Raw genomic sequence first — 12,366 nt, forward strand, 5'->3', positions numbered from 1 at the left:
CAAGCACGCGTGATGCAGTGTTATCAAGCGCGCGTGCTGATGTATAGCATGAGCAGGATGGTGCACATGTGTCGCACTCTTGCTTATCAGCGCCAGTCATGTGACCTTTGCTGTATCGATATAAAGTTAGTGACACCAAGCAATAAACGTTCATTTTTCTTTGTTCCACCCACCGGCTACGTTCCGTTACTTCAGTGGCGACGAGAATGGGATAGCTGCACGATGACAGCCAGACCACCCGAGTTCGACGACACGACCAGTAGCTGGAGCACTTACCGTGTTCGTTTGGAGGCCTTCTTTGAGGGTCACAGCATCACAGATTCAGGGAAGCAGCGTGCGCTTCTGGTGTCGGCACTGAGTGACAACGTGGTTCGCGTGCTTCAAGGCCAGTGCCAGTCGGAATCGGTGAACAGGCTGAGTTGCGAGGCCGTCGTACAGCACCTGGATAACCACTTCGATCCCCAAGCCAATGAGATAGCAGCGAGCTGCGCTTTTTTCATGCGGAACCAAGCGGAAGGCGAAAAGGTACGGGACTACATCACCGACCTGAGACGTCTCGCAAAGGATTGCAGTTTTGAGAAGTCTTTGGACCGCATGTTGCGGGATTGAATTGTTCGCGGAATACGGGATGAACAAGCTCGACGACACATGTTGTCGCAAAAGAAGTTGAACCTGGCGGAGGCAGAAGCTTTTGCTCTAGCAGCGGAAACCGCAGAAGCGAATGTCCGGGCAATGCAAGAAAGGAGCTTCATCGACAACGGCGCGGCAAATTTTGTACAGAAGCGCAGGATGAATCCGCACAAGTCCGGATGCGGGCATGGATCCATGACCGAGTCAACTCAGTGCTGGAGATGTGGCTCGAACCTTGCTTCGGAAGTATGCAGACACAAGAAAGCGACGTATCACATGTGCGGCAGGAAGGGACACCTGGCAAGGATGTGCTCCAGTGGCCGCTCTAACCCCTCAGAAACTTTCGCGGTGAAGGAGCTGGACGCCAGTGACGCAAGCGGAGAAGAAATGCTCTACGCTTTGGTGGCTCACAGCTGCATTAGTAACCAGTCCGCACGCCCATTCGAAAGGGATTTCATCTGGGAAGGCCGGAACCTACGCATGCCGGTGGATACAGGGTCCACTGTCAGCGTCATTCCAAGAAAGGTATACGAGAACCATCGCGAATAGTGGCCGGCACTGCAGAAGACTTCACTACGCCTGACGTGCTTCCTGGGGCCGCTGCCGGTCCTTGGCCGAGTGGCCATGAAAGTCGAATGCGGCAGCACTCAAGTGGACAGCTCGCTCGTAGTAGTGGATTGCGACGGGCCTCTATTGTGCGGCCGGAAAACCATCCAAGCCTTCCGGAATGCTGGAATGGCACTATTGGAAGAATGCAAGTCGCAGAACATACATGTGGTTCACAGTGGCACAGAGACAGCGAAACTTCTGGCTGAATTTTCAGACATCTTCGAGGAGTAGTTGGGTTGTTGTAAGGGACCACCCGTGAAACTGCACAAAAAAGAGGCCGCTGTACCACGCTTTTTCAAGGCTCGACCAGTGCCCTATGCGCTTCGGGAAAAAGTGTCTGCAGAAATCGACCGCCAAATACAGGAAGGAGTGCTGGCACCAGTGAGAGTTTCCGAGTGGGCTACGCCCGTCGTGCCCGTACTGAAACGAAACGGTGATATTAGGCTCTGCGGCGACTTCAAACTAACCGTGAATCCAGCGACACATCTGGAGCAGTACCCGTTGCCGAAAATTGAGGACATCTTCGCATCTCTGTACGGGGGCGAGGTGTTCACCACTTTGGATTTACGACACGCGTATAATCAACTTCCACTGGACGATGAATCACGAACAACGGCCGTGTTGAACACACAAAGGGTTGTTTCCATACAACCGTCTCGCTTTCGGCATCGCATCGGCCCCAGCATTGTTCCAGCGGCGCCTCGAATCCGTTCTGCAAGGCCTCCCTCGCGTCAAGGTGTACTTGGACGACATCAATATTGCCGAAAAACAGAATAACGACTCCACTCTCCGGCAAGTCTTCGAGCGGCTGCGCGAAAACGGACTGAAGTTGAACCGTGACAAATGCAGGTTCCGCGAGAAGGAAGTGCCGTTCTTGGGCCACAAGATCGATGCAACTGGCCTACACCCCCCTGAGAATATGGAAGCCATCACCGCCGCACCGAGACCGGAGACTGTGAGCCAGCTGAAATTCTTTTTGGGATTAATCACATACAAGGGGGTACCCAAAAGAAACCGGACTTATTTTTGTTTGAACTTATTTGTTCACATTTTAAGCACAAACCTAGAATCTCCTTCAAAGTAGTCCCCACTTGCAATGATGCGCTTGTCGAATCTTTCATTCCATTTTTGAAAACATTGTTTAAATTCATCTTTTGTGATGCTTGACAGTGCCTCCGTCGTTTTTTCCTTCACCTCAGCAACATCAGCGAAACGCTTTCCATTCACCTATATTTTTCATTCTAGGAAACAAAGAGAGTAGCACGGGGCCAGGTCGGGAGAGTATGAGGGTTGAGGAACAGGGGTCATGCCATTTTTGGTCCAAAATTGTTCAGAGACAGGGCTGTGTGAGCAGGGGCATTGCCATGATGGAAAAACCAGTCACCCGACCGCCACAAATCTGGCCGTTTCCACCGCACACTTTTGCCCAATCTTTTCAAAACATCGAAGTAGAAAGCCTAGCTAACTGTCTGCCCCGGCGGAACAAATTCTCAATGGACGACTCCTCTCATGTCGAAAAAAAATCAGCATTGTTTTGAGGCTTGGTTTCACCTGACGAGCTTTCTTGAGGCGAGGTGAGTTTGAAGTTTTTCATTGTCATGGTTGTTGCTTTGATTCAGGATTCGATTCAGGAACATTTGAGTTGTCCCCATAGCATCGTCCTTGTACGTCTTTTTTAATGTTTCAAGAGTTTCCTTTCAACTTTTTCCAAGCAAAAATCAGAATTTCACCGGCGCACGCTGTTCACGAACATCAGCCATTGCAAAAACGACATTCACACAAAAGAGTCGTCACTCTAAAACTGTGCCTAAACTAGTCTGACCTCCTTCAACGACGGCACTCGGCTTACTGACTCTGGAATGTTCGTTCTATGCGCTCGTAGTGACAACACGCGCTACCACAGAAGCTTTGCCGACCAAAAAATATAGTCCGGTTTCTTTTGGGTACCCCCTCGTATTACGCCAAATTTTTACCCAACCTTTCAACCACGCTGGTTCCACTCTACAGGCTGTTGGCTAAAGGAGCGCAATGACAATGGAAAGCCGAACACGAGGAAGCCTTCCAGGCAGCCCAGCGCGCTATGGTAGAAGCGGAACTTCTCGTGCACTGCGACCCCGGAAAGCCGTTGCGGCTTGAATGCGACGCTTCGTCAGTGGGAGTCGGCGCGGTGCTGTCACACCGTATTGGAAACAGGTACTACCCCATATCGTTTCGTTCGAGAGCACTGACACCGGTTGAGCGGAATTATTCGCAGTTGGAGAAAGAAGCGGTGGCCTTGGTGTTTGGCGTCACCAAGTTTCGGGATGATTTGCTGGCGAAGCATTTTACTGTGGTGACGGATCACAAGCCACTGACAGGACTGTTCCTCCCGGATAGGCCGATTCCGCACATGGCCGCAGGAAGGATTCAGCGGTGGGCATTACTACTCTCGGCTTACCATTATGATCTCGAGTACCGCCCAGGACAGCTAAATGCTAACGCCGACGCTCTCAGTCGCCTACCATTGCCGTGCTTTGGTGACCGAGGAGGCCAAGAGCCCATGGAATACGTGCTGTATACGCGGAGTCTAGATTCCAGGGCCCTTTCCGCTGAGGAAATAGCAGAGCTAAGCCGCTCGAACGAGGCGCTTCGTCAGAACAAGGAGTGGATCTCACGCGGCTGGCCGCGGCACTTATCAGCAGCACAGCAACACCTGATGCCGTACTTTTCTCGCCGTAACGAGCTCACGGCCAGTCATGATCTGATTTACTGGGGCCATCGCGTAGTGTTGCCGGATGCGGCGCGACGATGCATGCTAAAGGAACTGCACGACAGTCACCCCGGTATCATGTGCCATGAAGCGCACAGCGCGAGCGTTGTTTTGGTATCCCGGATTAGATAGACCTCGAAGTGCTGGTTCATGGTTGCCCTCAATGTATACAATGCTGGCCCATGCCGGCTGCTGCAGTGCCGTCTCCATGGCCGGCGAGCAACAAACCATGGTACAGATTGCATATGGATTTTGCGGGCCCCATCAATGGCTGGCAAGTTTTCGTGTTGGTTGATGCCGAGACGAAGTGGATTGAGGCCATACCTTTGAAGACCATCACAGCAGAGACCACCATTCAGGTACTTCAAGGGATTTTTGCACGTTTTGGCCTACCACACTGCTTAGTATCTGATAACGGACCACAGTTTTCAAGTGCCACCATGTCCAGTTTCTTGCAAGAAAGCCACGTGAAGCACATACGAACAGCCCCATACCATTCCCAGTCAAATGGTTTGGCGGAACGGACCGTGCGGACAGTAAAAGAAGGGCTTCGAAAGAATCCGGCAGGCACGTTGCAAGAACGACTAATCCAGTTTTTATTCCGTTATAGAACGACACCGTTGGATGGAGGAAAGACGCCAGCGGAACTACTGTTGGGCTTCCGTCCCCGAACCCGGCTGACAGCTTCACTCACAGACACCCAAGTGACAGGAAATGATGGCTCTGACGAACCTGTGCCAGGAGCAGCAACAGCACCGACAGTTTCAACCGGGAAGGCATGTATGGTCGCGCCAGTTTCAGTCTGGTCGAAGGTGGGTGCCGGCGACAGTAGTGTCCACGACGGGAGCACGTATGGAAACACTGGAAACACCTGGGGGACAGCAGCGGCGCCATGTAGACCAACTCCGGCCACGACTCGACACAGGGGCGTCACCTAGCAAGCCGAGCCAAGTCCGCACCCACGAAGAAGCTCACCATAGCTCCGAGCAGACAGAAGCGGATCAAGGCCCGGAGGCACGGGAAGTCAGCTCTCAAGCCGAAGACCAACCACCACGTCGTTCGACTCTCATACGGAAGCCTCCAGATCGTCTCGCTTACTCCAGCTTAGGGGGAAGGGATGCAGCATTATCAAGCACGCGTGGTGCGGTGTTATCAAGCACGCGTGCTGATGTATAGCATGAGCAGGATGGTGCACACGTGTCGCACTCTTGCTTATCAGCGCCAGTCATGTGACCTTTGCTGTATCGTTATAAAGTCAGTGACACTAAGCAATAAATGTTCATTTTTCTTTGTTCCTCCCACCGGCTACGTTCCGTTACTTCATGGTTGATTTTAATTTTGTTGGTAACTTCGAATGAGAGGCGCGATCATGATCCATATATATAATATCAATGAAATGCCAAGGAAAGATATGCGATAAGATATTATATGAAGGGTAACCGACAAGATCCCAAGCGCAGGCAAGTGCAGCAGGGGCGGCAGAATGTTAGGTGGATGGATAAGATTAAAAAGGGGGAAAGGGTGGCCGCAGCGGACGCAGGACAAGGTCAGCTGAAGACATATGGGAGACTCCTTTCCTCTACAGTGGGTGTAGTCAAGCCCGCGTCAGTGAATTTTATTTGTCACATAGACTTTGTACAATGTTTTGAAAGTACGCTTCTGATTGTTCTTACGTGACGCACGATAGACATTTGTTCGTTCATTTTAATTTCTGGTCTCGATAACTTTTTTTCTCGCCGTAGCCAGTTTTTCTTTACTTCAAAAGCGGAAATCAACTGAATTAAAGTGGAATGAAGTGATTTTATTAGGGACATTTAATAACAGTGTACAGGTAGGCTGAGCGTTTGAAGCAGACAGAATAATTCAGTGCACTTGGAACTAACAAACAGACAGATACCCAAATACGTCAACTAATTGTCCTTATAAACGTCCAATGAAAAGTATACAATGTACATTGTAAACTGAAGAAAGCTTAATAGAGACCGATTGCACGAGACGGTATTTAGTGGTATGTCTTCTGCTTGCTTCTTCTGTTATGAAAGAACGAAATTATAATAGCCAACCTAATAACATTTCCCAGCGCCTAAAACTCTTTCAAGTCGCTTACTTCTATGAAGCACTCACATACAAGTTTCCGCCCCTACACCGGTTCCGGATTATAGGCCTTGTGAACAAAGCTCCTCGTATACTCACTTAGAAGAAGTGCACGTCATACCCCCAGCAAAAGGTGCGAAGTTTTCTATGAATTACTCTAGAAAGAAATGCTTCGCCTCTGTCTAAGGCCCGCAGCCACAAGGTTTTGTCCTGTATCAGTCGGCAAAGGAATATTTCGCGGTTGCTAATGTGGACCGAAGATCTACTGACTCCAACCAAACAGCGGTTAATTACATGCCTGTAAAAATAACAACCAGCGACCATTACAAGAGAATATTTTGAGACTGTCTAATATCTAATTGAGCCTAAATTGGTTACTGTCCCTAGTGCCGTAGACTATATCAGTACCTTTATCTTTCATTTGCACCTGAAGACTTCTCGTGGTCGGTAGCAAAATATTAAGTCGGGAGCAACTGCTGAAATTTTTACCATACAAGAAAAGATGGAATTTTGACGGCCACTAGTGAAAGTATGAACGCTGCCGGCTGGCTTTTGCGTTTACTCTTCCATGTGCGCGAAGCAAACGTTGTAGTTCAAAACGCACGACAACAAAGTTCACAACTACGAATGCCAAATACATTCCAACTCCTATCGGGGATGCTGACACGGTATTCAGGAGGAAACTTGACAAGAATATAACGTTTTTATTATCAGGACAGAGCGGTAAAAGAGTGCAAGAAAGACTTATTTCGGCATTTCGACTTTGAATATAAATTAAGGAAAACAGACATGACGCAAGCCAGCAGTCACCAAAGCCAAGGGGCATAGGGTATGTTTTTTTTTAATTTATGAGCCCTCCACTACGGCGTATCTCATAGCCTTAGTCGCTTTGGGACGTTAAACCCCATAAACCAAACCAAACCAATTTATGGCTTGCATTCCTTGGAGGCTAATGGGGCAAATATTTTAAAGATAGTTGATTAGATAGCAGAAGAAAAGCAGCCACATACCGCCGGTGGGGTCCGAACCCGCAACTCCAGAATTTCGCGTCGGGTACTCTACGAACTGAGCAACAGCAATGGCTGTCCAATCTTCTTTCTGGGGTATATATGTCATGTAATCAAACCTTAAGAGTGTTCACAAGAGCCGCCCTCCTCCACAGCGGCGGATGTACTACATCCTGTACTACCGCCGGTTATGCTATGAATGAAAATGCAGCAACGCAAACGACGCGTGTGGACTCAATACAAATGCACATCCAGCTCAGAATATACCCGTCAAGGCCAAAGTAAAGGACACAACTGCCTAGATTATGACTTGTCTTATCTCGGCCACGACAAAAACAATCTTTGCGACTGACGCAGAAAAAAATTCTTGAAGAGAAATCTTACGCACCGCATGAAAATTTCCAAGGGTACATTCAAGTTGCGTGTTGGAACTGCGACAATATTTCATATCACATTCAGGAGCTGTAAACAAGCTACACGCGATTTTTCGGCGCCAAAGTTTGTGTACGTGATCTGGCTCAGAAGATTGTACTTTTGCTATTTATTTACTTCTTGATTGAGTCCGCTATAACTCATTGTCCTTTCCACGACAAGAGATAAAACTGAACGAATTACCCTGGTGACGTCTGTTCGAGTGTTAGTTGCCTTTATGTGGCAATGCCGCAGAAGGACAAAATGAAACGCTGGACTACTTGCGTGTTCTTCTCCTGATATGTTCATAGTATTAACAGATTGATTTTACGTGCATGCTTCTGCTTTTCGGCTAGAAGTAGATTAACATTGCCGCTCGGCTTGTTATATGTGGTGGTCGGGAGATGTTGTTGCTAGAAAAGCGTGAATCAACGCTAACGGCTCATATTAGGACAATTTATTGTTGCAGCGCCCGGAACTCTGCGACGACGCAGCGACTTTTTTGAGATTCGGCGTTGGAGGTACTAGCGACAACTGGGGAAAAGAAAACAGATTTGTTGTCGGGAACCAATTACGTTACTTTAATTTATCAGGAGAGTGTTACCTTCCTTTCCCGTACTTTCCAGCTACCCTCTGCTCTTCAGTGTTTGCCTAAGCTTCTTTTTTTCATTGTCGTTATTTTATTTTACGTCTCTACCTCTATACTCCCAAAAAGAAAACACCGTCAAGGACACAGGCTTAGCGGTGGTGGAGAAACACACCCTTAGCATAAATCCCCTTGGACATAAACTTTGTTCAGTTTTAGAACTTATGCGTTATAAGGACATGTTACGTCTGTGCGTCGTACGGTTGTTTTTCATTAGGCAAACCCTATATCAAGTGCACACTATGTGTATTGTCGCGTTCAGTGTGACAAAAATAGCCTGACCGAACCGCGCGTTTCGTCACTGGCTGCTTGCTCTAATCATTATAGTGATGTATTAGAAAACAATTTGTTATATAGTCCCATGTCATTTGTGAGAATCAAAATAATGTTACGACACACGGGTTTGAACTTGTTCTTCGCTAACACGGGATACCAAACAAGCAATTACCGTCACGTTAATGTAAAAAAAAAAGGATCATGCACATGAAAAACTGAGCATCTCTCTATCCTACCTTCACAACTACATATGCACTGCGAGGAGGTTCATGTCATATTTTCCAAGGCCTATCTCTACACAAGTTTCTGCTTATTTTAGCCGTTCTGTTTCCATTATGCTATTCTTCGTAACGAATGTTCCTAGGCTCCGCTCACCCGCTTTGCTCTAAGCTTATAAGTCCCTCGACTTCTCTAAAACGCTAAGCAAACTTTTCAGCGCACAGCAGTCCGCACAGACGCTGCTATGTGCATATTCCTTTGTGTTCATTAGTATCTGCGCTTACAGTGAACTAAACGGGGGCTTCACACAGGATGTTCTAGCCGAAAGTTACCGTGGTCTTAAAGAAAGGCACAGTGTTCCGCGCACATGTGCGCAACTAAGTGTCCGAGGCATTTTCGAAGTCACTTAGCGTAGCATCTAGTACCTCTCCGTGCCCATTCTTAGATAACGGGAAGTAACTAACTAAGCGCTAAGTTTCATCTCAATGTTCAATCACTTGTGCATAAGTTTCGTTCGGCATTTGTAGAATAATCAAACACACGTGCATTTTTTCTGCACAACATCACAATATTTTGTACATATATCCATAGTCACCGCAGTTACTGGTTCTCTTCCTGGAGAAATATATATTTCACACACATGGAAAGATTTCAGCGCCTTCAGAATCAAGCCATCAGGTGCATACCATTCATTTCATTCCAAACACATTCTTTACCACGCTACCACAGCTTGTGTATACTTCCACTTCAACAATCGTTCAGTCTACAATAATTAATACCTATCTACGAGCTAATTAATCATCACAAGCATGTTAATGGCGTTACTGACAAGCTTAAAAATACTAATCTTACTAGGTTTCAAAAGCGTGATAATCTTCTTTCGCTTAGAGTGACGACTAATTATGCAAAATTTACTACTGCGTTTGCCGGCATATCTCATTATAATACTTTACCATGTGAAGTTAAAACATCTTTCGCTGTTCACTCATTCCATTACCGCCTTAATGTATATCTGATCGACTTACTGCGTAGCTAAATGCCTAAACAGTAATAACACATGTCTACAGTTTTATTTTCTCGGTGTTATCCAACTAGACTTACAATGTATATACTTTTTATTCCATTTTAATTGGCAGAAAATATTGTTACCTTTGCTTTTTATAGGTTGTATTTTTTGTACTAATTACTTGATGCCATACTTCCCTTTTTTGCGATTTTACCCCAGTTGATTTGTACTAGAATGTTTCCCCAACAGTAGTGTAGTATGGGACCTCATTATGTGCTAATTTTTGTGTATTCACTTTTAATATATGCGTTGCTAAATACCTGAACTTGAACTTTTTGATTCTTTCCTTTGAGAAGAAATTGTCAATTAAATTTGATCATCTTAAAAGCAGTAAGGCCAGCTCCTTACGTCAAGGTATAGCTTGCGTAGCTCTGCCCACCTCGCGATTGAAAAAAAAACCACGCAAAATACACGCAGTTCCACGTTCCAGCATCGCTCTTGCAGGTCTCCCATGCACGCACTTAAAAAAACTGCTCCTAAAAGCACTGTCCCCTACTGGACTTATCGTTTACAATGAAAGCGAAATATGCCCTAGCGGGTGCTGAAAAATTCGTCTACATCATTATGTCAAATTTCCATGCATCCCTAAAAGCGAGCTGCTCGGTCGGAAGTTGCACCACCTGATACAAGCGTACAAACAATGCTCTCTATTTTGCGACTTCGATTTGAGGATTATGTTTTCTACCAGTTAGCCTAATGTCCTCTTTTATCATAGAATTCTAGACAACAACCTTTGGTGCAGTCCAAGTTGGCAAAAACGTGACATATGAAGGAGCGTCAGAAAGGAGACAGGGAAGAAAAAACTGCTCAACGAGAGCAGTGCCGTCCTTGTTAACCAAACTCTGTCAGGCGCATTAACCGAAAGGGCTCCATCGATCGCAAGGCAGCCGCTACTGTGCGCGTACCCTTAAATACGGAGACTTGTTGGTGCTGTTTCGGACTGCCTCAAGTTTCGTGAAGCGTGCTAAGTAAATAATCACAACATAAATAAAAGTGGCGAGTACTGGCTGCTCTAGGAACAGTTTTCAGGCAAAGCAACCACGCTTTTACCGTGACATGTGGCCAGTCACGCGGAGACCCACTCACTAATTCAGGCAGTGTGGCATCCTCCCTCTGGAACTTCGTCTGACTAATGGGGAAGGTTGACCTGACTGAGGCCACTCGAGCGAGAGAGTGAAGCACTCGAATGGCCAAAGAAAGGTTGGAACCCACCAGACGGTGCTGGAGGACTTCCGCACAATCGCGCATTTCACTTTCTTGTCGACTTGCGTTTGAGGACGTCCTGGAGAGGCTCGGTGTGGCGCTGCGTTCCAGTAATGACCTCCGCACGAAGGCTTCATTTGGTCGCCGCCATTTGTGCGGCTAGGAATATCTGAGAAATAGCCAAAAATAAATTGATAAATTGGTTTTCAGGAAGGGAAATGGCGCAGTATCTGTCTTGCTTATCTCGGTGGACGCCTGAACCGCGCCGTAAGGGAAGGGAGGAAGGTTGGAGTGAAAGAAGAAAGAAAGGAAGAGGTGCCGTAGTGGAGGTCTCCTGAATAATTTCGACCACCTGGGGATCTTATCGTGCACTGACATCGCACAGCACACGGGCGCCTTTTGCGTTCCATCTCCATCGAAGCGCGGGCAAGGCGCGGTCGGGTTCGAACTCGAAGAGTCCGGCTCGGTAGACGAGCGCCTTAGACACTGAGCCACTGAGGCGGCTGAAAAAAAAGACCGAATCCCCCCGCTAAATTGTGGTGCGTTTAGACTTCTAAAAGCTAGAGTCAGAGACATCGCTGCGTATTCTGAAAAACAGTTGACTAAGATACTATTAGCAGCCTGACTGTCATTTTTATTATATTACTAAAAGCTTCCCCTGAGAGATTCCTCTCAACAGGACTAACTCCTGCTTTGAAACAGGATACAAAAAAAGGCTCTCTAGCAACATCTGGTGTATCGAGATTTGTTGTCAGCACTAGAGGTACCAATTGCGATGTTATATGACAGATGCGTGGCACGAACAGTTTTCGGGCATTCTTGAAACGCCAGAACATTATATGCCACAAAACGAAAGTTACAGGACTACGGGGGAGCTTATAAAGGAGAACCTATTCCAGGCATGTTCTTTCGTTTTTTTTTATGACAACCTAGGAGGTGGTGGTGGTAGTGGTTTATTTAAAAAATAAAAAGTGAAGCAAAAGAGTGTTGCCGGCCGCGGCAATTGCTATCTAATATCTTAAGCACCCGAGCTGCAGCCGGCGGAAACGAAAGGGAAAGGGAGAGGATAGTGAGGAGAAGTATAGAGGGGAGCGACAGCAAGAAAGGACAGGGGAGAGCTTTGTACACTATTTACAAAATACAAAAGTAATCAAGTTCGCGCCGCTCGCGCGCTAATGTCCAAGCATTACAACCTAGGAGAACACAGCCCGATTCCGGCTCTTCGCAAGAGTGGTGCACAGCAGCACACAGCAGCATGCAGGAGCAGCATATAATGTCACCACACGCGATAAATTTTTTTAAAAGCACAGTTCAGCTCTAATACCTGTACAATGAAGAAACATGACGAGCAATGTTGACTATAGTCGGATGCAGGTTCTGTTGCATTTTATTGACTGCTGGTTTATGATGTTGCTATCGGTGTCAGGCGACGTTTAAGAAAATTCCTGGCCTAAAA

General features: G+C 47.0%; 1 protein-coding gene across 1 annotated transcript in view; it reads left to right on the forward strand.

Annotated features, from left to right (window-relative positions):
* The first annotated feature begins 222 nt into the window (after positions 1-222).
* LOC149370783 (uncharacterized) overlaps positions 223-12,366 on the forward strand; it is a 38,530-nt gene continuing 26,386 nt past the window's right edge. The window contains exons 1-5 of the mRNA XM_089578639.1: positions 223-525; positions 1,871-2,194; positions 3,833-3,960; positions 4,599-4,692; positions 4,733-5,045. Of these exons, the coding sequence (XP_089434765.1) occupies positions 223-525; positions 1,871-2,194; positions 3,833-3,960; positions 4,599-4,692; positions 4,733-5,045 (1,162 nt within the window). The remainder of the gene's footprint in view (positions 526-1,870; positions 2,195-3,832; positions 3,961-4,598; positions 4,693-4,732; positions 5,046-12,366) is intronic.

Source organism: Amblyomma mixtum, chromosome 1 (genome assembly GCF_055824585.1).
Source record: "Amblyomma mixtum isolate Tamu chromosome 1, ASM5582458v1, whole genome shotgun sequence".
In the NCBI taxonomy this organism is placed as follows: domain Eukaryota; kingdom Metazoa; phylum Arthropoda; class Arachnida; order Ixodida; family Ixodidae; genus Amblyomma; species Amblyomma mixtum.